This window comes from Malaclemys terrapin, chromosome 1 (assembly GCF_027887155.1).
Source record: "Malaclemys terrapin pileata isolate rMalTer1 chromosome 1, rMalTer1.hap1, whole genome shotgun sequence".
Lineage (NCBI taxonomy): Eukaryota > Metazoa > Chordata > Testudines > Emydidae > Malaclemys > Malaclemys terrapin.
In genome coordinates this window covers 237,082,175-237,108,383 of record NC_071505.1, presented here as the reverse complement: position 1 = coordinate 237,108,383, position 26,209 = coordinate 237,082,175, and the positions used below count along the sequence as shown (strand labels likewise).

Sequence of the window (26,209 nt, the reverse complement as noted above, 5' to 3'; positions counted from 1 at the left end):
GCTCCACAGTCTGCTTTGGACTTAACTAACTTGAGTAATTTTGTATTGTCTGCAAACTTTGCCACTTCACTATTTACCCCCCCCCCCCATTTCCAGATCATCTATGAATATGTTGAATAACACAGGTCCCAGCACAGATCCTTACGGATAACCACTTTCCATTGTGAACACTGACCATTTATTCCCATCCTTTTAACTAGTTACTTATCCATGAGAAGAAGAACAGGAGTACTTGTGGCACCTTAGAGACTAACAAATTTATTAGAGCATAAGCTTTCGTGGACTACAGCCCACTTCTTCACGAAAGCTTATGCTCTAATAAATTGGTTAGTCTCTAAGGTGCCACAAGTACTCCTGTTCTTCTTTTTGCGGATACAGACTAACACTGCTGTTACTCTGAAACTTATCCATGAGAGAACCTTCTCTCTTATCCCATGAGTGCTTACTTTGCTTAAGAGCCTTTGGTGTGGGACCTTGCCAAAAGCTTTTAGAAAGTCCAAGTACACTATAACACAACTGGATCACACTTGTCCACATGCTTGTTGACACCCTCAAAGAGTTCTAACAGATTGGTGAGGCAGGATTTCTCTTTACAAAAGTCATGTTGACGCTTCCCCAATATATCGTGTTCATCTATGTGTCTGATTATTCTGTTTTTTTTACTATAGTTTCAACCAATTTGCCTGGTCCTCAAATTAGGCCTATGGTACATCTACACTGCAACATAGGCCCATGCTAGCGCTTCTATTGCTTTGCAGTGTATACACAGCCCCACTTGCTCGTGTCCAGTAGTTGTCTGCCAGAAATAACCCACAATTCCATGGGACAACTTCCTTAGTTATCTCTATCCCAACAAGCTCCAATCCACTCTATTGAAACCGGAAACTACTCCCTCATTGGGGGCTTATTTTTTTTACCCTCTTACTTCCCTGGTCCTTCTTGCATGAACAGAGAGCAACAATACCCAAAGTCCAAAGGCGCAAACAATTTGATGTTTATTGGGGTGAACTTTCAGCAAGCATGATTCCAGTTTCCTTCCTTAGGCCTTGTCTACACTACGAGAGTAGTTCGAATTTACTTGCATCGAATTTTTGGAATCGATATTGCAAAGTCGAACGTCTGTGTCCACACTAAGGACAGTAATTCGACTTTGTGAGTCCACACTAACGGTGAAAGCGTCGACATTCGAAGCGGTGCACTGTGGTCAGCTATCCCACAGTTCCCGCAGTCCCCTCTGCCCATTGGAATTCTGGGTGTAGCCAGCAATGCCTTCTGGGTAAGAAAATGTGTCGAGGGTGCTTTTGGGTAACTGTCGTCATCCGTCCATCACTCCCGCCCTCCCTCCCTGAAAGCGCCGGCGGGAAATCAGTTCGCGCACTTTTCCAGTCATTGACAGCGCGGATGCCACAGCACTGCGAGCATGGAGCACGCTGCGACCATCGCTGCAGTTGTGGCCGCTCTCAACGCCTCGCAGCTTATCATACAGGTTTCCCTGAGGCAGATGCAGAAAAGTCAGGCGAGGAGGCTACATTACCGCGGTGATGTCCTGAAGTCTGAGAGTAGCACAGACCTCTCAGAAAGCAGGGGACCCAGCGCCGAGGACATCACGATGGCAATGGGTCATGTTGATGCCGTGGAACGGCGATTCTGGGCACGGGAAACAAGCACTGAGTGGTGGGACCGCATAGTGCTGCAGGTCTGGGATGAATCCCAGTGGCTGCGAAACTTTCGCATGCGGAAGGGAACTTTCCTGGAACTTTGTGAGTTGCTGTCCCCTGCCCTGAAGCGCAATGACACCTGGTTGCGAGCTGCACTGAGTGTACAGAAGCGAGTGGCCATAGCCCTCTGGAAGCTTGCAACGCCAGACAGCTACCGGTCAGTCGCGAACCAGTTTGGGGTGGGCAAATCTACCGTGGGGGTTGTTGTGATGCAAGTAGCCAAGGCAATCGTTGATGTACTGCTGCCAAAGGTAGTGACCCTGGGAAACGTGGAGGCGATCATAGATGGCTTCGCAGCGATGGGATTCCCAAACTGCGGTGGGGCCATAGATGGAACTCACATCCCTATCCTGGCACCGGACCACCAGGCCACCCAGTACATTAACCGAAAGGGCTATTTTTCCATGGTGCTGCAAGCACTGGTGGACCACAGGGGACGTTTTACCAACATCTACGTGGGATGGCCGGGCAAGGATCATGACGCTCGTGTTTTTAGGAACTCTGGTCTGTTTAGACGGGTGCAACAAGGTATTTACTTCCCGGACCACAAAATAACTGTTGGGGATGTGGAGATGCCTATAGTCATCCTCGGGGACCCAGCCTACCCGCTAATGCCCTGGCTCATGAAGCCCTATACTGGCGCCCTGGACACTGAAAAAGAACTCTTCAACTACCGGCTGAGCAAGTGCAGAATGGTGGTGGAGTGTGCTTTTGGCCGTCTCAAGGGGAGATGGAGAAGCTTACTGACTCGCTGTGATCTCAGCGAAACCAATATCCCCATTGTTATAGCAGCTTGCTGTGTGCTCCACAATCTCTGTGAGAGCAAGGGGGAGACCTTTATGGCGGGGTGGGAGGTTGAGGAAAATAGCCTGGCTGCTGATTACGCACAGCCAGACAGCCGGGCGATTAGAAGAGAACAGCGGGAAGCGCTGTGCATCCGGGAGGCTTTGAAAGCTAGGTTCCTGAGTGAGCAGGGTAACCTGTGACTTTTAAGTTTGTGTACAGAGAAGCTGAACCTGCCCCCGTTTCTTTACCCAGTTAATGTTGACTAACCTCTCCAGTTACATACCCCCTTCACCCCCTTCCAACACACGTTTCGAAATAAAAATAGTTCTACTTTGTTAATGCACACCGTTTTCTTTAATACTGTTTTCGCGGGAATTTTTTAAAACTGGGACGCAGACTGTGGTGCGGAGCGGGTGTAGTGTAGAGACGCGAATGAAGCTTCTAAACTCAAGGATTGACAGGCTCCGCTGCGGTGGGATGGTTGTTTCAACGGAGCCTGTCACCCCTCCTGATCGGGACTGTGTGTATGGGGGGGGCTATGTGACTTTGTGGCAGAGGGAGGACGGTTACAGATCCCCTGCTGCGTGGCTCTGTGATCCTGCATAAGGACCGCCGCTTAAGATCTGTAACTGCCCTCCCCCGCCACAAAGTCACAGAGCAACACACCCCCCACCACATAACATGAAAACAACCTCCCAGACTAACCAGGGTAACTAGTCACTGCATCACTGCACTGTGTATGTGCCCTGCTGCTGTGCCTGCCCCCGCCTATGTACCCTGCCAAAGGTGACTGTCCTGTCCAATTACCAACCCCCTTTCCCCTCCTCCTCCAAAAGAACATGATTGAAACAGTAGTTAACAGAAACGTATTTTTTATTATCAACTACACATGGAAGTGGGAGGTGAAACTTGGACGGAGGCTTGTGTCAGGCGGGAAGGAAAGAACTTTTCAAGTTTTGGGGAATGAGAGCCTTCTGCTACTAGAGCTCTCTGCAGGGGTGGAGTGAGAGTTAGCAGGGACTCTGCCGCTTCTCCTTCTTTGCACTTTGGGTGAGATGGGTATGGGACTTGGTGGCGGGGGAGGGCGGTTAGAGATGGACTGCAGCGGGGCTCTGTCCTCCTGCCTCTGTTCCTGCAGAACATCCACAAGGCGCCGGAGCGTGTCTGTTTGCTCCCTCAGTAGTCCAAGCAGCGTTTGAGTCGCCTGCTGGTCTTCCTGCCGCCACCTCTCCTCCCGATCCATGTTTGCTTGCTGCATTTGGGTCAATTTCTCCCGCCACTGGGTCTGCTGTGCTGCCTGGGCTTGGGAACAGGCCATAAGTTCAGAGAACATGTCCTCCCGTGTCCTCTTCTTCCTATGCCTAATCTTCGCTAGCCTCTGGGAGTGTGATGCCAGGCTACGTTGTGAGACAGTTGCAGATGTGGCTGTGGGAATGGGAAAAAGGGAGTGAATTCCTCAGAAAGATAAATGTAGTTGTGAACAAAGAACATAGTCTTTCTCTGTGAACAAGACCATGCACAGCACCTATCACATGCGCACTCAGCACAAGGTCGAATTCTCGGCCTTCGCATTCAGTGCCTGGGGTCTTCCACAGCACATTTGAGAAGCGGGGCAGCACAACGGAATTTCTGTTGCAGGTAGACATGGTAAGCCGTAGACTTGTGGCAGTTTAAAACTTTTATATTACCACTGGCCTCATTTCACATTTAAAGCAATGTCAGTCCCTGCTGCCAGCAATCCGGCAAGCGGGAACTCTGCCCCTGTCCCACCCCCTCGCGGCTGTCCCCAGGAACGATCCCTTTCGGCAGCCCCTCTCCCGCCTCCACCGCGTGGCTGCAAACCAGCGGTTACAGTTCTGTAAAGGAACGAGCAAGCAGTCCCAACACTAACATTCCCCTACCTAATTCAAAGCAGGTCACCATGGGCGACATCACCCTGATGAGGATCTCTGACAGCGAGAGAGAGAGAATGCTCCGGGAAAGCCTCCAAAGACCAGGGCCGTATGCCGCCCTGCTGTGCAGAGCAATGATTCCCGAGTACTTGATAGTCTCGTGGCGCGGCAACGTCTCGTACTTCGGAGGACCCAATAAGGCCGCTCTCCCCAGGAACCTCATGCAACGGCTTTCCAATTACCTCCGGGAGAGCTTCATCGAGATGTCCCGGGAGGATTACTGCTCTATCCCTGCACATATAGACCGCATTTTACTCTAGCTGCAGTAGCAGGGACTAAACAGTAGAGCGGCTTGGGCAGGACAATCACGGAAAACCGGACATTGCTAGATTTTTTTTCAAAACTTGCACTGCCCATGACTGAACCGTTAAGTGCCTAGGGCAAAGTAATCATGAACAACCCATTCTTTTAATTGTTAATATTCCTGTTCTGTTAAAAATAAATGTTTAGATGTTTACAACACTTACTGGCTGATCCTTCCCCAGATTCTGTGTCCGGGGTAACGGCTGGGGACGCTTCGTAGGGGATCTCTGTAAGGGTGATGAAGAGATCCTGGCTGTCGGGGAAATCAGCGTTGTGAGCGCTGCCGACTGCCTCGCCCTCCTCATCTCCTTCCTCATCTTCCCCGTCCGCTAACATGTCCGAGGAACCGGCCGTGGACAATATCCCATCCTCAGAGTCCACGGTCAGTGGTGGGGTAGTGGTGGCGGCCGCACCAAGGATGGAATGCAGTGCCTCATAGAAACGGGATGTCTGGGGATGGGATCCGGAGCGTCCGTTTGCCTCTGGTCTTCTGGTAGCCTTGTCTCAGCTCCTTGATTTTCACGCGGCACTGCGTTGCATCCCGGCTGTATCCTCTCTCTGACATGTCTTTTGAGATCTTCTCATAGATCTTTGCATTCCGTTTCTTGGAGCGCAGCTCAGAAAGCACTGACTCATCGCCCCACACAGCGATGAGATCCAAGACTTCCCGATCAGTCCATGCTGGGGCCCTCTTTCTATTCACAGACTGCACGGCCATCACTGCTGGAGAGCTCTGCATCGTTGCCAGTGCTGCTGTGATCGCCACGGTGTCCAGACAGGAAATGAGATTCAAACTGGCCAGACAGGAAAAGGAATTCAAATTCAAATTTTCCCGGGGCTTTTCCTGTGTGGCTGGTCAGAGCATCCGAGCTCGTACTGCTGTCCAGAGCGTCAACAGAGTGGTGCACTGTGGGATAGCTCCCGGAGCTATTAGCGTCGATTTCCATCCACACCTAGCCTAATTCGACATGGCCATGTCGAATTTAGCGCTACTCCCCTCGTCGGGGAGGAGTACAGAAGTCGAATTAAAGAGACCTCTATGTCGAACTAAATAGCATCGCAGTGTGGACGGGTGCAGGGTTAATTCGATGTAATGGCGCTAACTTCGACATAAACGCCTAGTGTAGACCAGGCCTTAGTGTCCCCCTTCCCATGTTTGACACCACAGAGCCTTGCCTATGTCCCTGTTCCCATTCCCCCCTTAGCAAAACATGATCCCAATTCCCCCACCCCCTGTTCCCATTCCCCCCTTACTTCCTGATTAACTGCAGACTATATAGTAAAACTTAAGTTCAGCTTAGCTATACCTTAACCAATCATTTTACTGAAATTTAACTAACCAATCCTAACATACTGCAACATGGTTATTTAACCAAATATATTCCACTACCTTAATTAGTTTACACCCAACAAAATTAATTATACAGCAGACAAAAACAATTACAAAACCAGAGACCATGCAAATAAACATACAAAACAATACAGACGCAAGGATTTCACATTCCAGCTATTGATAAGTGAGTTCTTGCCAGACAGGATGCCATTAAACTAAGTTTCCTTTTACATCTTCTAGGCTCTTCCCTTTCTCTGGAGGTGATCCAAAGAAGTGGGCTGTAGTCCACGAAAGCTTATGCTCTAATAAATTTGTTAGTCTCTAAGGTGCCACAAGTACTCCTGTTCTTCTTTTTGCGGATACAGACTAACACGGCTGTTACTCTGAATCCTGTCCTGATATTCCTAACAGCCCAATAGCACCTTATTTCAATGTGACTAGTTTGGAATGTAAGGATGTGACCACACATTTCCCAGTTTATGGCTGCCTCGCCAGGCCTTAGCCTAAGAAATCCAGGCCTCAGACTGTCCCTTACACATACAGAGAGTGATTTTGATTCTTTCTTTTATACCTCTATAACTAGCTAAGTGATAATAATACACCTAAATTCTTAAAGTATAGGCCTTTACAGACAGGCTTGAATATCTATATCCTAACACTCCACCCCTTTTTTTTTTTCCTTCTTCTTTTTCTTTTGGGATTTTCCTGCCCAGGTATTGGGAGGGAGGGATAGCTCAGTGGTTTGAGCATTGGCCTGCTAAACCCAGGGTTGTGAGTTCAATCCTTGAGGGGGCCACTTGGGGATCTGGGGCAAAATCAGTACTTGGTCCTGCTAAGGAAGGCAGGGGGCTGGACTCGATGACCTTTCAAGGTCCCTTCCAGTTCTAGGAGATGGGATATCTCCATTCCTGGAAAAGCATAGGACACATTTTTTGATAGGGCCAGGCATTAAGGCGAAAGGTGTTGATATTTTATTTGTTTCACTGGCCCTTGTGTAGTACAGCGCCCTGCACCTTTTCTCGAACGGGCATACCACATTTATTTTAATTAGTGTTTTAGACTTTCCACTATAGTGGGCCCAAGAAAGTTGGGTTTGGGTTGTTTTGCACACTGCAGAGTGAAGAGGGCTTACTACATTACTTATAGGTTATTTTTATATGCAACATAACACAGGTACAGTTAACAATTTACAGCAACACCGAGTCCTGACCACTGCAGTATGGTCCAATATTTGAGCCACCACCAAAACACTGCCCTTTTTTTCTTTGACAGGGTTAAAATTTTAATGTGTCCAGTTGCTGGCAGTTGCAACAAGCTGCCCCTACAGGGTTTGCATAGGGCTACCATACGTCCGGATTTCCCCGGACATGTCTGGCTTTTTGATCTATAAATAGCCGTCTGGGGGTAGGGGGGGATTTCTAAAAATCTAAAAATGTCCAGGATTTCCCCCCGTTGGCTATTTATAGATCGAAAAGCAGCAGCCAAGCACTGCTTGGCAGCCAAAGCCCCTTCCTGGCTCCCCCCATCCCCTGCAGCCTTAGCACGCCGTCCGGCCCAGCAGCTGTCTTCCCCCTCCTCCCCTCCCCTGAACGCTCCGCCCCCTGCTCCTCCCCCACCCGATTCCCGCGAATAAGATGTTCGCGGTAAGTCTGAAAAGAAGCAGGGGCAGGCGGGCAGCAGCAGGTAAGCAGGGGCGAGGGAGGAGGAACACGAGGAGGAGGGCTCCGGGGAGGCACGGCGCGGCCCAGTCCGGCCTCAGCCGCTCCAGCCCAGCTCGGGCCCCGGGGCACCGGACCCAGTTCCAGCCAAGCGGCGCCGGCCTGGCCCTGGGCGAGTAGCCCCGGCCCCAGGGGATCCAGCTCGGCTCGGGCCCCAGGGCAGCGGCACCGGTTCTGGCCGAGCGTGCCGGCCCCGGCAGCTCCGTCCCAACTCAGGCCCCAGGGCGGCAACCCCGGTTCCGGCCAAGCGCACCGGCCCCAGCGGTTCCGGCCCGGCTCGGGCCCCAGTACGGCGGCTCCGGTTCTGGCTGAGCGCGCCGGCCCTGGCGGCTCCAGCCCGGCCCTGGCCCCAGAGCGGGCGACCTGGCCCCAAGCCCCGCGACCCTGGCCGGAGCTCCGGCTGGAGCACAGCCCAATTCCTGGGCTCTCGTTAAATCCGGCCCTGGTCAGGGGACAGGGAAGGGGGGTTGGATGGGTCAGGAGTTCTGGGGGTCCTGTCAGGGGGCGGGGAGCAGTTGGATAGGGCATGGGAGTCCCAGGGATCTGTCTGGGGGCAGGGGTGTGAATATGGGGTGAGGGTGTGGATAAGGGTCGGGGCAGTCAGGGGACAGGTAGAGTCCTAGGGGGGCAGTTAGGGTGGGGGGTTTTCAGGAGGAGGCAGTCAGGGGACAAAAAGCAGGGAGGCTTAGATAGGGGGTGGGATTCTAGGGGGCAGTTAGTGGCAGGGGTCCCAGGAGGGGGCAGTCAGGAGAAGGAGCGGGGGGGCTTTGGGAGTTCTGAGCAGGGCAGCCAGGGGGTGGGAAGGAGTGGATGGGGGTGGGGTGGGGCAGAAGCAGGGCTAGAGCAGGGCTCCTCCCCCCTCCCTCCCCACTGTCCTCTTTTTTGATTGTGGAAATATGGTAACCCTAGTTTTGCATGCTTTTGTTTACATTATAAAAGTTTATTGAATGTTTACAGAGAAATGTGTTATTGTTCAAACCAACTTAACCACTTGGTATGGAATTAGGCAGTATACTCCGGTTTGCTTATTTACAGCAATAAGATTTACAGATTAATTTGTGCTTCAAAGTTTAGATAGCAGCGTGTAGATGGGTGTAGTTTGGTTAGGGGCTAGTGTAATTGTGCCCCCTAGTAATATTTTTTTTTTCCCAGCAAAACACCTTATACACAATACACCCAATTGTCCACCCCCTTGTCATAGGCCTCTTCTTCTTCATAGTGATAGGAGAGGGGCACATTTAAACATCTTTTCTGGATTTACACCATTTTACACACCCCTTCATTGATTTTTAGTGAGCTCCTCCCCTTCTTATTATTTTTATAGGGCTTGTGGGGCCCACCTTGGTTGCCTTTTCATTTTTAGGTACCATGGTAGCTATTAGACAGGTGCTGGCCTTTTAGTTAAGCATTTTGCATTTTTATACACATTTTCCCCCCAGGTCAGCCTTTTAAAGCCATCCCCCACCCACGTCATGCTAGCAACAAGACAAACACCACAGACAAACATCACAAAACATAGATTTATGGTATTTTGGGTTATTTTTTTCTGCTGGCGCCAGCATGCTTGTACAGTATTTGAAAAACAAAAGAAATAATTTCCACCCCCTTTGGTGGGGACAGATTATTGCTTAATAATAATACCAATTTCTTTTACAAATTTTTTTGCTAAATGCTGGAAAAACAGAAGAATTACCTCCAGGCTGTCCTTATGTTGTTCTATAGTTAGGCTAGTGAATTACTCCACTTACTGGTCATTTATGAAATTTATGAGGTGGTGTGCCTCAGTTTCCCCTTTTGTACAACAGCCCAGGTTTGCAATAGTTTTTTTGCTGTACCAAGCTTTAAGTTTATTTTCAAGTAATAGTTGAGAGACCACTTTAGATTTTAGCTTTGTGCACACACACACACACACACACACACACACACACCCTTTCTCTTAGGGTTAACCTGTCCCCCTTATTTTTAGGCTTGACTTGCTTTTTCACCTCCCTTTTCTGGAGGGCCATAATTTGAGTCTTTTAGTAGCTTGTTTGCTGACCAGATGTATTTACTATTTGCAGATTCTTTGTGCTGCTACTTATGGGCAGTTTTCTCCTTTCCCCATCAGCTAGGTAATTTGCATTTACACAGAGGCTTTTTTGGCTTGCCTCTGGATTCAAAGCTATTAGCAGCTTAGAGACTGTCTTAAAAGGGACATATTTTACTTTCACCAGAGTTTTGATTACTTTTCACTTTCATCTCCTGATCCAAAACACATACAGCTTTGAAAAAGAAAGCACAGCCTATTGTGGCTTCTTTTGGAGCCCTAACAGGATTTTAATTAAGTTCCATGTTTTGTTTGCATTACTTTTACCCCCTTTTTAATATACACTGCACACGTCCTGGGAAATAGTTTAACCTTCATAACATTATATTAGCCATATTAATTTTACACAAGGTGTAGCTGCCTCCCCTGTGCCCACAGAGTTTTCATGCACCCCCAAAGTGACAGTCCGGTTCCCCAGATCCACTCCAAGGCTCAATGTTCCCATCATTGCTCCCCTTTTCCTTTTCTTTTTCCTGTGCACACACACAAAATTCTATTTTTTGCCTAACATTCCTTGCACTATGATTACTCTTTGTTTAGGGTTACCATATTTCAGCAAGAAAAAAAGAGGACGGGAGGAGCCCCGCCCTAGCCCCTCCCACTTCCCGCCCCCCCAGAACCCCCAACCCTCCCCCCGTTCCTTGTCCCCTGACTGCCCCCTCCTGGGACCCCTGCCCCTAACTGCCCCCCAGGACTCCACTCCCTATCTAAGCCTCCCTGCCTCTTGTCCCCTGACTGCCCCAACCCTTTTCCACACCCCCACCCCCAGACAGACCCCTGGGACTCCCATGCCCCATCCAACCACTCCCCACCCCCTGACAGCCCCCCCCAGAACTCCCAACCCATCTAAACCCCTCTGCTCCCTGTCCCCTGACTGCTCCGATCCATCTCCCCACCCCTGCCCCGACAGCCCCCCCAGAACTCCCAAACACTCCCCCCCTGCTCCTTGTCCCCTGACTGCCCCCTCCTGGGACCCCTGCTCCTAACTGCCCTCCAGAACCCCACCTCCTACCTAAGCCTCCCTGTGCCTTGTCCCCTAACTGCCCCCTCCTGAGACCCCCCCAACTGCCCCCCAGGACCCTACCCCCTACCTGTACCCTGACTGCCCAAAACTTTCTCCACTCCCCCCAAAAAGCCCCCCCCCCCCGTTTCTTGACTGCCACCTCCAGAACCTTCCTGCCCCCTGACTTCCTTACCCTGCTGCTCAGAACAGAGTGTTGGGCTCTGTGCAGCCGAGCCGGACACGTGGCTGAGCTCCCCAGCACAACAAAACCCGGTCCCTGGCCCTGCACAGTGCTGCCGGACTGGGCTGCAAGGGAGCTGCCGGCTCAGAATGCAGGGCGGATCCGGCTCCTCTACAGCTGCTCCGGAGTCCAGCCCGGGACTTCCCTGCAGCCCTCCCAGCCGCTCGCTCTGCTCTGCCGGGGGAGGGGGGAAATCCCGGACATTGTGAGTGTTTTACAAATTCCCCCCGGACGCTATTTTTAGCACAAAAAGGAGGACATGTCCGGGTAAATCCGGACGAATGGTAACCCTATCTTTGTTACACAACTGTACCCTGATTACACTTTCTTCTTGTACAACCAGAGACAGCCAGGGGCAGTTAAGTTTTAATAGAAACCCCTGACATTCCTTTATTGTTTTTGATTATATTACCTAATAGTCAAATAATTTTGATTAGATTATTCCTTCACCTGCTGCCTGCAGCAGTCCCCTATAGACCATTTCTGTGGAAAAAGGACCATTTCCCATCAGAATAGCTGTAAAGGCTTCTAGGGACAGAAGCATAGTGGTGGTAGTAGCCACTTTACCTGACCCCCTGGTATAATTTAATTACCAAGCTTTCATTTAATGTGACTGCACAGAGTTGCACATACAGTTACATTTATATAACTGGGTTTTATTATTAAACCAAAAACTTACTTTTTGTAACACACAAAGGTTACCTGTACCATTTTTACAACTTTCAAATGTTTACTTTTCTTCAAACCCTGTATTATCAATTTTTGCAAAAGATATTTGTAACTTTTTACTTACTTCTTTAAATCACTGACTCCTACATTTAGTTCTTTAAGGTAATGCACTTTGTCTTTAACAACTTAGCACCAAGTACAATTATTGCCACACAGCTGCCTTAACCTGTGCTGTTTTTACCTTGAGACTGTTTAAAAGGCAGTAAAACATTTGTTTTCATGGTTGCCCATGGATCTTTTACTCCAAAAATTCCAGTGGAATACAGCAGACCTCCATTATACTTTGTCCCAAACAAAAAAAAACAAAATAAAATACCCAAAACATTTTACATAAGTATTCCTGGATCTGGGAGAAGAGTGGGGGTTGTTACCTGCTTCTGCAAAGCCTGTCAATTTTTACTTTGAAATCCCGCCCCCCAGCTCCTGTCTCTAAAGGTGGTCTGTTAACTCTGCTTCTAACTCTAAACCAGGGGTCGGCAACGTTCGGCACGCGGCTCGCCAGGGTAAGCACCCTGGCGGGCCGGGCCAGTTTTATTTACCTGCTGACGCAGCAGGTTCGGGTCAGCACATCGCTCGCCCCGCTTCTCACCGCCCCCATTGGCCCGGGACGGCGAACCGCGGCCAGTGGGGGCCGCGATCGGCCGAACCTGCCGCATCAGCAGGTAAATAAAACTGGCCCGGCCCGCCAGGATGCTTACCCTGGCGAGCCGCGTGCCGAACGTTGCCAACCCCTGCTCTAAACCCTATTGTGCCAAATCATCTTTAACCACCCCTAACTAATTTACAACCCTTCAGCAGCCCTTGCTGAAACAGCACCAAACTTGAAAGATTACTGGCAGCTTCCCATAATGCTGCCCTTACTTCAAACCTCTCACAAGTGGACTGAAGTGCCTCCTTTCCCTGGAAGGCATTCAGTCCCAATGGGCAGGGACCTTCTTCCACTACCCATATACCAAAGGAGGGTGAGCTCCTCAGCCACCCCCCATCCCTCTGGGTCCCCTAACATCCCTCCTTGGCGTATGGAAGCAGCTCAGGTCAGCATTAAGCCATTCTCTTCCGATCACTGATCTGTAACCACACTATCGGAGAGCCTCCTGGGTTTGCAATGAAGATTGAACTGAAAGAACCTTTTCCAAAGCGCACTGCTTCGTGGTCATGGGAGCACAGCCAAATTTTGTTGAATCTCTGGTACAAGATCAGTAAAACTATGGACTTCAGCAAAAGCACCAGGAATGACCATGTGTACCAGCAGATAGCTAAAAAGCTGACAGCTCTGCAGATTTTCTAGACTGGTGAACAGTGCAGGGAATGTATTCAGAGGCTGAAGAACAAGTACTAGAAGACCAGGGACAAGAGCCACACCTCGGGTAACTCACCAACATGTCCATTTTATGATGACTGTGCCTAGCACGGAGCCAACTGTGCTTCACAATGACTGGTCAGCCAGGATAGTGGCCTGCTGGCCCCTGAATCCAGCATAGGGCTTGATGGGAGCCAGGAGCAGGCTCCCTGCGAGGAGCATGAAGTGATAGTTTTAATGAGATGAGTCCCAAAGTAGGCTGTGGATCAGGATTAACAGTGAATTATTGGTCCCTATGCGGCAGGGCTGTTTGATCCTCCCCCCCCGGCCGAGCTTATAAACAAACCTGGTCGAGGCAAAAGCCACCTCAAAGCTCAAAGAGTATGAGGCACCTTTACAGTTTATTATTACAGTAATGGGAGGGATTTCTGCTGTAAGAAACAATGCAATAATGATAAGTCCCGGCTAGCAGCATGGCCACTAATGGTAGACTGCACCACAGTGCCTATGTGACTCTCTTCTTCTCTTTTCTCCCCCCAAGTGGCATTCAAAATGGCAACTTGGAATTTCAAACGTTCATAAACAGCTGTAAAAGTCATTTTAACTGTTAAGTCACAGATGTTTGTCAGGGTCAGTCATGTTTTCCTTTCAGTAATAAGAAATTTGCCATTCTAATCACTCCTCCTGGGTCTATGGAGCAACCTGTGAACAGCGAACTGAGTGTGTGTGTTTGGGAAACAGTATTTTATTTCCAAATCTAGTCCATTTCAGTTAGAAGTAGTCCATGCAGTCAGCAGGTCACAAAATCAGTTCTCCAAGTGTCAGTTTTTTCTCTGAACTATGCCAGAAGAAAGCTGGGTGGAAGAAAGCTATAGATTTCGACATGTTTGTTGAAGCAATAACAAAGTAAGCCAAGTGTGACCTAATGGTGAGCAACTCCAGATAATCAGTCATACTGCAGGGGAGGGCGTATTTTCCAGGCCCCCCCGAGGACAGGAGACTAGTTCACTCCACTCACACAAACCTCCTATTTGGTCACTATACGTTAGAATACTTCAGCTGTACACACTGCAGATTTCCCTGTAGCCACTTGGAATAACATTTCCCTCTGCCAATAGGGCACCACAAGAATAGTTATGTCTTCCAAAATGTGAAAGGCCTGAAATGACAGAAATAACCTTTTGCAGCATGGGCACACTACACACCCCTCACCATGAGAAGAGAGGGGGGGATTTGTAGCAGCCTTCACCTACCTGAAGGGGGGTTCCAAAGAGGATGGAGCTAGACTGTTCTCAGTGGTGGTAGATGACAGAACAAGAAGCAATGGTCTCAAGTTGCAGTGGGGGAGGTCTAGGTTGGATATTAGGAAACGCTATGTCACTAGGAAGGTGGTGAAGCACTGGAATGGGTTACCTAGGGAGGTGGTGGAATCTCCCTCCTTAGAGGTTTTTAAGGCCCGGCTTGACAAAGCCCTGGCTGGGATGATTTAGTTGGGGTTGGTCCTGCTTTGAGCAGGGGATTGGACTAGATGACCTCCTGAGGTCCCTTCCAACCCTAATCTTCTATGATTCTAAGTCTGCCTAGATGTCTTGAGAGGTCCACAACTTTCTCAACCAGCCTGTAATTCACCATGCAGTTCTCCCAATCACTACAAACCCAACTCTCTATATTTCTAATATTCTCAAAGTAGGTTATAGACCAGGGGTGGGCAAACTACAGCCGTGAGGGCTTGGATCCAGCCCGCGGGATTGCCACCCCTGTAGCAACGCAGGCACCTCGCCACTCCCAGAAGCGGCCGACACCACGTCCCTGTGGCCACTGGGGGAGGGAGGGCAGAGGGCTCCGTGTGTTGCCCTCGCCTGCAGGTACTGCCCCCCACAGCTCCCATTGGCCAGGAACGGGGAACTGCAGCCAATGGGAGCTTCGGGGTGGTACCCACAGGCGAGGACAGAGCACTGAGCCCTCTGCCCTCCCTCCCCCAGCAGCCGCAGGGACGCGGTGCCAGCCACTTCCGGGAGCGGCGCAGGGCTAGGGCAGGGAGCGTGCCCTGATCCCAGTGCGTGCCGCTGCCACCCTGGAGCAGCTCCCGGTAAGCGGCACCGGGCCAGAGCCTGCACCCCTCCTGCACCCCACACCTCAACTCCCTGCCCTGAGCCCCCTGCCGCACTCTGCCCACACCCCTCCTGCACCCCAACCCCTTCCCCTGAGCCCCCTCCTGCACCCCAACCGCCTTTCCTGAGCCCCCTTGTACACCCTGCACACCACCTCTGCCCCAACCCCTTGCCCTGAGCCCCTTCCTGCACACCGCACCCCCTCCGACATCCCAACCCCCTGACCCAGCCCTACATTCATGGGCCTGGATGCAATTTTCCTACCCACCCATTATAGACTATATGGAATAAATACACACATACACTGCATATACACATAGGGCTCACTACACCCACTCTCAGTATGTTGTCATCTGTAGACTGGAAATGGCCATCATTTTGTAGCAGCAATACAAACAACTATTTTTTTTAAAAGAAGGTGAAGAATAACTTCTATTGAAACTACAGAAAAATTTAGAGTGCATAAGACCAGTTGAAATTTGAGAAAAACATTGGTTAGCTATCTTAGTCCTAGAGCTGGTTAAATAATGAAAATAACTTCCATTTCCCACCAAAAATTCAACCTTTTTGGAAATTTTCTGACCAGCTCTGACTATACCTATGAATAGCATGAGGGAAATATTTAAAAAATTTCTTGCTAAAAATTTTTTTAAAAAAATCTGAAATACAGTGCCCTAAGACACGACGTGGGGGTGTTACGTTACTGAATAAAAGCATCACCAACATGTGTCTTAAAGTAGTCATCTTCCGGTCAAGTATTGACCAACCCCAACTCCTGCTTAGCTTATGAAGTATAACAAGAATCACAAACCTAGCAGAAATGGACACAGGAATGTTGATCCCAAAAGGACAAATTAAACAGACGTGCACAGTGGCTGAAACCCTTCATGATGGACACAATTTCTTTTAAAAAATTATTTTGGTTTGCAATTAGCAATTCTTGAATCATTTCAGATATTAAATTTCACACTAAAATGTGAAGGCCATGTTGATGTAAAGAAAATAAAAATGTATTTCTGTCAAGGAATTGTTCACTACCTTTTGTCTGTTTTCTAGTTTTTTATATTGGAAATGCATGAGTGAAGAACAGTTAATATATGTTCAAATGTAAGCACATTGCACCAGCATTTAAAAAAAAAAAAAAAAAAAACATTCAATGAAAGTGTAAAATTTTTATTTGAGTGAGAAACCAGGGATACCAGAATGAGAAACCAGCGGTATTAGCATTCAAAATGTATAAATCCTAATATTGCATTTATCAACCTTAATTTTAAGCAGAGAAAATGAAGGGTTAATTTATATATAGCCCTTTTACTACAAAACAATTTTTGTTGGCTAGGGCCCAAGTAGCACAAACTTATCATTGCTCTGCATCGTATTACCCAATCACTCCCGGAGTAGCCTTTATTTACCACTCTTACACGTAAAAAGCACTAAAAATTCCTTCTTTTGTGAATGTAGGACTATAATAGGTTGCCAAAAAAATATGAGGTGTGGTTCTATGCAAACTCTGTCAAAAGTGTACTCTCTTACATAAGTCTGATCCTGCATTTGTTCAGTCTTGTTTATCAACTGCAATCACATACATTAGTTTTTAATGCTTTTTATACTTGCACAGCATGCTGGATTCTGCCTCTGTCCCTCAGAAGTGCTTTTTGGCTTCCACTGTCACATGCAGCGATGTTGTAGCCCCAGGATACCAGAGACGCAAGGTGGGGGTGGGGAGGTAATATCTTTTATTGGACCAACTTCTGTTGGGGAGAGAGACAATCCCAACCAGACCTGAAGAAGAGCTGGTGTAGTAAGCTCAAAAGCGTGTCTCTCTCCCCAACAGAAGTTGGTCCAATAAAAGATACTTCCTCACGAGGGCCGGTGGAAGGACGTTTCGTGCCCTAGGTGAAACTTCCACCTTGTGCCCCCCCCATCCCTGAGCCCCCGCCCTGAGGCGCCCACAGCAGCTCCCCCCCTCCGCCCTGAGGCACCCCCCTCTCACCCCTGCCCCGCCTCCTCCCCAAGCACGCTGTCACTGCTTCACTTCTCCCGCCTCCCAGCCTTGTGGCGCCTAAGCTGATTGGTGCTGTAAGCCTGGGAGGCGGGAGAAGTGAAGCAGCCACGGCGTGCTCGGAGAGGAGGCGGGGCAGGGGTGAGCTGGGGTGGGGAGTACCCCTGCGTGCCCACCCCCCTTGCTGCAGGCGGCCCTCCCTGCGCTCCACTGCCCCAGCTCCCTCTACGTAAATGCTGGCAGCGACCGGGGAGGCCTAAGATTTGGCCGCTGCCTAAGAAAATGGCGCCCCCCAAATCCTAGCGGTCGCCTAAATGGTTGCACCGGCCCTGTTCCTCACCCACCTTGTCTATCTATTGCAAGGACGGCCAAACTTAGTGGCCCTTTGAGCTACATACAACAGTCTTCAGAAGCTCAAGAGCCATGGCACACCGGCCAGAGCTTGGGGATTCAGCCCCATGGGAAGTGCCTGCCGGGGCTCAGGGCTTCAGTCCCCCGGAGGCACCTGATGGGGTTTGGGGCTTCAGCCCCACTCCTGCTGAAGCCCTGAGTCCTGGCACGTGCACCCAGCGGGGCTGAAGCCCCGTGACCCTCCTCGCCACTGGGCAGAAGCCCCTACTTCACGACCAGGCAGAGGTCCTGAGCTCCCCCACCCCCAGTCTAGTAGATGGAAAATGGGGGGGGGTCATTGGGGAGTTCTGCAAGCCACACTTTAGAGGTAAAAGAAACGCATGTTGTGCAAGAGGGTGCAGGGCTAAAACACAGAGGTAGGAGGGTCAGAATCTTTTTAGCTGCACATTAAACACCTCTAAGCTCCAATACAGAAATTATTGAAATACGCATGTGGAAACCTGTGCCGTTGTGAATCACCTTGCAAAAGAAGAACAAGTTAGCTAGCTAATCCCTCCCCGCTTTCCCCCCATCACAGCAGCTTCTCCTCACGCCAACCCTTGGGTGAGCAGGGAGCCACTGGGCTTTAGTTCCGTATTTCAGGGCAGAGGGGAGGAGAATGGCTGCAGTTCAGCTACAGCTGGAAAGAGAAACTGGTGTCCCCACTAAAAGGAGCAGGCAGGTTTCAGATCGCTTCGCCCGTTTTTCCAGCTCTGGGAGGCAGAAGCTCTTACCTGTGGGTGGAGACGGGAGAGAGCTGGTCCCTCGCTTCAGCTTGGTTGGGAGAGAGCCAGCCCCTGGCAGCTGCCGCCCAGCAGACACGAGCTAGCCCGGGGATGCTGCTCTCTGGGGTGCGCGGCAGGCACTGCTGGGAGGGGAGACGGGGCGGCCGGGGCACACTCCAGCCTGGCTGCGCTCGGGGATGCTGGGTGAAAGCCGAGCGCTCTGTGGGGAGATAGGAGCACATGCGGGGAGCCTGCCCCTGCTCCCGCCTGCCAACCCTTGCCCCGTCGCCTTTGGCGCCCCCCGAGGCGGCAGCGGGGTAACCCGGGCGCCACCACGGAGACTGGGGCCAGGCACCAAGTCCCCCTGCACGGACGCCGCAGCCTTGGGAGCGGGCTGCAAGTGGTGAGGGAGCAGCTGGGCGGTGCCCTGGCGCCCAGCGCGCTGTGCCGCAGGTTCATGAGGGAAGCGGGCGCGGTGGCTGCTGACCCCGCCCGAGAGCCCGGCTGCTCCTCCCTCCCACGCCTGAGCAGCAGCAGGTGCAGCCCCTTCCCCACCGTGCTACACCGCAGCCCGCCGCCGGCCGGTTTGCAGCCGCTTGGTGCAGAGGGGACAAGCCCCGCTCTGCTGCTGTCCGAGGCGGGAAGCGTAGCTAAGGCGCCGTAGGGAGAAATCGCTCGAATTTGAGATTTAAAACACTTTAAATCGCCGCGATTTGGGATTTCAGCCAGGAGGCCGCGTGGTTGCTAGGGCCGGTCGTTACACCGGCCCTAACCTTGCGTCAGGCAGCAGCAGGAAAAACAAGCCCGGGCAGAGAATTTAGGGTTTGATTGAATACACAGTTGACATCTCCGCCCACGTGTCTTTCCAGGCACATGTGCAGGAAGGTATGTCACGCACTAGTACAAATACAATTTATCAGACAGAGCAGATAAGTATTTTGGCTCCAGGCTCATTGAAGTAATTTTCCTTTCACTGTACAGTACTGGCTTATAAGTAGCAGTTTCTCACAGCGCACCTCTGCCTCACTCCTGAAAATGCCTTGGGATCACAGCCTTTACTGGAAGTTCCATATAAAGCCTGCTTGGCAGACCCTGGCTTCTAACTCCTCTATTGAATTACATTAAAGGAGAGAAGTCTCTTTTGAACATTACTACAATACCTTTTATGGAGACTCATTAATACTGTCTAGCACTTGTGTTGCCGGCACAGAGTGCCCGAGGAAAGCAACAGCGGGGTTCGTTGCCCGGTGTGCTTCGCGCCAATGAACACACCAGGGTGAAGAAGCAATCAAAGTTTATTTGAGATCTCAAAGCGGTGCAAGGAGACTGGTATGTCTCAGATCAAGCACACTATCATAAGCAGCTTTTCTCTTTTTATACATTTTGCAGCTAAGCTCTTCCCTTCCCCTCCTATCATAGTTACATTAAGCAGGTAGCAAGCAATTACATTTAAGCAGTTAAATCATCTTGGAGGTCATAAGTCCAGGTTGTTAAAAAAAAAGTTACTTTTAAATTATCATCTTGTCCCTTTTTTTTTTTTTATTTGTTATTTTGCCTTTCAGCCAGAAGTATGCAGGCCTTATTATTACTGCTTGGTGCTGCACCTGATAACAGGCTATTACACATTCCAATTTCTGCATCTGGCTTTTGAGGTCGATTAGAGTTTGAACATGGAGGAACTTTGGTTCATTTAGGCCTAGTGCAGGAAGGCTTCATCAACACTTGTGGTCTTCCACCCTCCTGAGTTACCTAGGGTTATGCCTATTGACACCAACACTTGGATTTGTAGATGTCAGAAAAAAAGTGAAATCTAAGATCCCAAAAACTGAAGGGAGTCTTTATGGCCAAGTCCCTACGGCACTGACCATTTTATCAAAGTTATCAAATAATACAGATACTGTACATACCAGTTTTAACCACCAACTTCTATTGCTTATTTGGTCCATCCTACAATTTGGCTGATATTCCTCACGTCTAGACAACAGAATTTTTCAATATTAATGCAGTTTAGCCTCGCTTAGAAGAATATCAAGTATCAGGGGGTAGCCGTCTTAGTCTGTATCTACAAAAACAACAAGGAGTCTGGTGGCACCTTAAAGACTAACAGATTTATTTGGGCATAAGCTTTCGTGAGTAAAAACCTCACTTCTTCGGAAGAATATCAGTTATCCAAAATTCCATTATCCCACGCCACATTATCCCCAAATATGTACCTTGTTGAAATGTAAAGAGACTATAGCAACATGAGTGTAGCATTTCACACCCAAAAGTGTCCCTGGCTCACCATTCTTACTCTCTTAAGCTTGTCTTTTGTCCAACACTGAATGAACAGGAAAGTAACTAGAATATGAGACATTCACATTTAAACATTTATAACTCCATCCCCACAATATTTGAACATGACATTACTTTTAAGTATTTAGGTTTTGTTTGTTGTTTTGTCAGGAAGGTGTTAGTTAATGGCAAAGGAACTACAGAGATGGTTCCTGCCCTGCCACTCAGAGGGAGTGTTTCCACCTGGGCTGAGAGTAGAGGCAGTCCAGTTTATGACGTTCAACTTACAACAAACAGCACTTAAATTTCGGAATTGACATCCTAATTTGACTTACGATGTTTCTTTCTACTTTAACGCTCGGTCCCGCAATGGGGTGGATTGCGGTTCCGAGTTATGACGTTTTGACTTACGACACAATTTTCAGGAATCTATTGTGTCGTAAGTCCGAGGACTGCCTATACATACGTAGAACTGAAGATGAAGCAGGTGAAGCCAGCCAGAGAGAAAGCAGAGTGAATCGCTCTTCTGTCTGAGCAAAAAAGGCAGTCTTGAATTTTGACACAGGCCTGCAGAAAAGCATTTGTGATCCTTAGGCAGGAACTAAGGCTATGTCTACACTGCACACCTTACAGTGGCGGTGTGTCACTGTAAGGTATGCCGTGTAGCCACTCTTTGGCAGTAGGAGAAAGCTCTCCTGCTGACAAAATAAAACCACCCTCAACCAGGGGGCGCTTTTTGTCAGTAAAACTTTTGTCGGTCAGGGGTGTGTTTTTTTCCACACCCTGACCAACAAAAGTTTTACCAGCCAAAGTGCAGTTTAGACATAGCCTTAGGTGAATTTTACATTGGACATTGTTTCTACTGTTTTTATCACAAGTCCTTGAGAGGACACAGTAGAAAGTAGTCAGACCAGTCTGTGGTAAGTGGACAATTCTACTGTAGGATAGTACCCAGGAAGTGGTGTTTACTTTGGTAGGAGAGCCAGCCACAGACATGGGGAAAGGCCTTGGAAATCTCTGTGAATCATGAAGGAAACAAAAGGGGCTGCAGAAAAGACACTGGGACAAAATAAAGCCAGTAGCCTTCAAAGGAATCAGAGAGGGTTCAGGAGTCAGACTGGACTTCTGCTTTCTTTTCAGATTCCATAACTAGACCCACACACCCCTCCCCAGAGAGGCTGAATGAAAATTCCTACCCAGCTGTCACTGTAGTAGCTGCCTTACAGAAGGGACTGGAAAATGAGGCAGTCTGACAGGCTAACAAGGACACTGTTCCAAGAATAGCCTGTGGTCTTGAAAAGCACTGGAACTTGAGTGGTAGGAGACCAAAGGCACAGTAAGACAGGAGTTGAAGGAATGTAGTACAGACAGAAAGAATGATTATGTGAAGACACGCATGACATTGCATAACAATAAAAACTAAGTGCAAGACTATATAAATGTATTGCTTAGGCTGTCAGTTTAAACACAAAAATAGGAAATGCAATCATGAAGGTTCCCATGTCATCTGCATGATTATATTTATACACCATCGACTCAGTTCACTATTGGGAGAAGCAAATGCTACCCTTGACTTCTGCCAACAAGTTCAATCTTCTGCGTTGTCATGTATTTTTACCAAATTTTGAAAGCTTTCCAAAACTGGAAGTTATACATTAAAATCTAGTGGACAGTACAAAGAAAAATAAATTCAATATAAAACTTTAATAGGACAAAATATACCACGGTAGTTTCTGATGTATCTTTTATGATACAATACATATTCAAATTTAAAATACCTAGCTTATCCCGCACTTTTCCTCAGTAGATCTCCAAGCACTTTACAAAAGAGGCAAGTATTATTGCCATTTGACTCTTTGGGAAACTGAGGCACAGAGAGGTGAAGTGACTTGCCCACATTCACACAGTAGGCCAGTGGCAGAACTGGAAATAGAACCCAGAAAAACAAGTGTTGCCCATATCACCACTTGCAATTACTTGATTCACCACCATCATCATCATCATATTAGTCAAAACGAAGGGTTAATGCTTTGTACAGAAATTAACCCTTCAAGAGGTGCAAGTTTACCCATTTTTTCTAAAGTAGGTCAACAATAAAGCTTGGCATCTTCTACAGAATTGGTATCCTGATCCTCGACAAAATATAGTTAATGGACAGTTTTAAAGCAAGGAATGTCAGAATGATCATACTGTAATCAGTATATGAAAATATTTAACTCAAGCCTGAGTAATTTATAGATTTTCATGGAAATATTTGAGCATCAATTCAAGAAAATTCAGAGATCAGGGGTTTTCAAAACATCTGTCTGACAATGTGTACACAGTCCATTTTTAGTAGTCAAGCAACAAGACTCCAAAATTGCACACAACATTAAATCTAATGACTTAAAATGTATCTCTAGATATACAATATGTAAAATGTGGGCAATTTAATATTGCCATGGGAAAATTAACTTCTGTATCTCCTTATTCTTTAAATTTACAACCTTAATGCTATGTTAACAGGTTTTTGGAGGGCAGGAAGGTTCCCCTCAAAAACAAAGGAGAGAGAAAATCCTAGCTGCTCCACTTTGGAATGTGTACTAGGACATTTGTACAGCTCCACAGATTTCAAACTACACTACTATCTACATACAAAAACTCAAGTGTAGCACAATAGTTCAGCAATTACGTTGTGTACATGATGAATTAAAAACAGCCAGTTACAAATGACACTAATATTTGGCCAATTGAGTTGACAGTATGCAAAAAATCTGATTTTTGTTCGGAGTGGGATAATGTACATGTATACTTATCAGTTAACTCAATCATCTGAATAGATTTTCCTTAAACATTAAAAAATGCAAAGAGCAAACATTATAAGCTTCAGCCCCAAGAGGATTTTTTTGAAGTTAAGATTGAAAACATTGGTTTATAATAAAAATGTTTCTCGCCTTACAGAATCAGCTACTGCAAGAGTTGCTCTAGAAAGGAACGCTGAAAAAAGGTTCAATTCTTTAACGGGCCCTTCTTGTCTTAGGTCTCCCTCTCACCTCTCCCCTTGGACGATACCACATGATGTAATATAAGGATTCTTCTTGTAGTGGATTGAATAAGTCCATAATTAATAGATTGCAACACATGAATGAACTAGAGTTTTAATTGTTTCATTCAAAACTACAGTTTTCCAGACCTAAACCCATCATATAAAAGTCAGGCTATAACAACACTATTTCCTTCATTGTCATGCTTTTTCTATTTAGAACAAAATATGTCTTTAAAAGTGCAAAAAATGCTTTTCGTTTTCCTTACAAAAAGTGTATTTCTTCAAGAAGTCCTGCAGTTCTTGTTACAGGCCACTGCAACATTAAAACAATGCTTCAGAGTGTTCTGTTGATCTGCTCAGGGGAATGGATGATCAGTTTTTTAAATCTGTCCATGATGATGTTGTGGAGGCTTTAATCCTGTAAGCCTCCAAATGAGATGGCCAGTGTATAACACATATGGGTATCCTACAACGAACCATTTAAAAAGCAGTTGAAATGAGCTGCTCACAGCTGTTAAAACTGAACTTGGGTGTCATCTTTCTAACGTTCTTGTATGTGGAGAATTAAAGGCTGTTTGTAGTAACTGTAGTTCTGAAGGAGAGACAGTTTGTCTGGGTGGCATTTGGTATCGTACATTTTTCCAGAATTTTGTACTTGCTGAATAAGATTTCTCCGTGAAGTCCCCTTTCCATCTGATGACCCCATGCTTTTGCTTAATATATTTGATCGATTCTGGCATGTTCGTATAGTCCTCTATTTTATCCAGTTCAATTAGAATAACTTTAATTCCATCACGGATAAGAGCATTGTACACAGCCAGTTGCTGTTCAGAGATATCTTCTAACACACTATAACAGGATGATTCTGGTACTAACACAATTATCACTCTTCTGCTTTGGCTGATTTTTTCATCAGTGACATTGACCACAGCTGTAAACAAAGAAAAGCAGAGAAAGGTTTTTTTACTCCTGCAAAAGCTTATACAATGTTTGTTACTTTCATTTTGTGGCTGTTTAGTTTTCAGAAACAAAGATGTCTTACTTGTCTCCTTATGCCATATTATTCATTGATATTACACCTGTAGCTGTAAAAAGTTGGCATTGTTTAAAAAAAAATTAATTCCATACATATCTTTAGATAAAGCTACCAAATGTCATTAGTATATTAATACATGTAACAGGATTGCTTGCCCCTGTGTTATACAGCCTGTGGCTAAGCCAGCCCTGATTACAGGACAAGCCACACCTGAGTTGAATCAAGTGATCCGAGGGTAAAAGGCATCAGGAAGCTGCAGGGAAGGGGCTCCTGCAGAGGGAAGCTATGGGGGGATGAGGAGGGTGGGTCTCCTGCAGTGGTCCCTGAGGAAGGCACAGTTCCTGAGGGAAGAGGGGCTGTTCCCAGCTTAAGCCAGGGGGGAGATTGTATTGTGATTGTTCTAAGAACTTTGATAATTTAATAAAAAGGCCCAGACCCAAGAAGGGCTGTGATTGAACAAGACTGCACGGAGTTTGCTGAAGGAGCCCTGAAGAAGAGGAAAACCAGGGCAGGACGCTGCAGAGGCACCCGCTGGCCACGAAAGGGTGGTTGGGTGGCAGCTGGCCCTGGTACACTGAGGCCTTGGCTACACTTGCAAGTTACAGCGCTGTAAAGCCTCCCCCAGCGCTGTAACTCACTCCCCATCCACACTGGCAGGGCACTTGCAGCACTGTATCTCCCTGGGTACACCGCTGCAGGTACTCCACATCTCTGAGAGGAATAACAGCTGCAGCAGAGTGACTACGACTCACAGGTGTGAGTGTAAACACTTGCAGCGCTGTACTAATCACCTTGTCAAGTGGCCAATCCTCTCCATTGTTGTGACCGGCTGCAGGAATGCAGAAGTGCCGGTTTCAAAGCTCGTACCACAGAGAAAAGCAAACAGTTTGCAGCTTGCTTTGAGTGAGTAAATGAACGAGCAGGGGGCCGGGAGTTCGGAACTTGCAAAACAGAGAGCTGATATGCTCCAAAAAGCAGTCTCTCTCCCCCCACACTCCCTGTCACAATCCACCCTCCCCCCGTTTTGAAAAGCACGTTGCAGCCACATGAATGCTGGGATAGTTGCCCATAATGCACCGCTCCCAACACAGCTGCAAATGTTACAAGTGTGGCCACACCACTGCACTGTCAGCTGTCAGTGTGAACAGACTGCAGCGCTTTTCCCTACTCAGCTGTACGAAGACAGGTTTACCTCACAGCGCTGTACAGCTGCAAGTGTAGCCAAGGCCTAAGTATGTTGCAACCAGACCATCAGGAACAAGTATCAGTGTGAAAAAAAAAAAAATCCTATGAAAACTAAAGCAAAAATACTCTGAGCCTTAAATTGTGCCCTGCAGACTGCTCAAGGAAGAAAATTTCAAACAGGAGGACCCCCACCCATGAGAAGGCCTGCTAACATGAATAGAAAGTCCTAGGAAATGACAGCAAAAGCATACCAGCCAATCTTAGGCCTGGCCTACACTACAGAGTTTTGTTA

The 26,209-nt window shown here is 48.0% G+C and overlaps 2 protein-coding genes across 17 annotated transcripts in view; both read right to left on the bottom strand.

The window, feature by feature from the left end:
* Positions 1 to 18,864, bottom strand: part of LOC128826677 (interleukin-1 receptor-like 2) — a 52,546-nt gene extending 33,682 nt beyond the window's left edge. For all 4 annotated transcript variants that reach the window (XM_054010110.1, XM_054010138.1, XM_054010129.1 and 1 more), the window contains exon 1: positions 18,407 to 18,864. The gene's annotated coding sequence lies outside the window, so the exon portion shown is untranslated. The remainder of the gene's footprint in view (positions 1 to 18,406) is intronic.
* Positions 18,865 to 22,356: 3,492 nt separating this feature from the next.
* IL1R1 (interleukin 1 receptor type 1) overlaps positions 22,357 to 26,209 on the bottom strand; it is an 80,512-nt gene continuing 76,659 nt past the window's right edge. For all 13 annotated transcript variants that reach the window (XM_054010030.1, XM_054010039.1, XM_054010016.1 and 10 more), the window contains one exon: positions 22,357 to 24,627. In XM_054010030.1, coding sequence (XP_053866005.1) covers positions 24,230 to 24,627 — 398 coding nt within the window. In that variant the 3' untranslated portion in view covers positions 22,357 to 24,229. The remainder of the gene's footprint in view (positions 24,628 to 26,209) is intronic.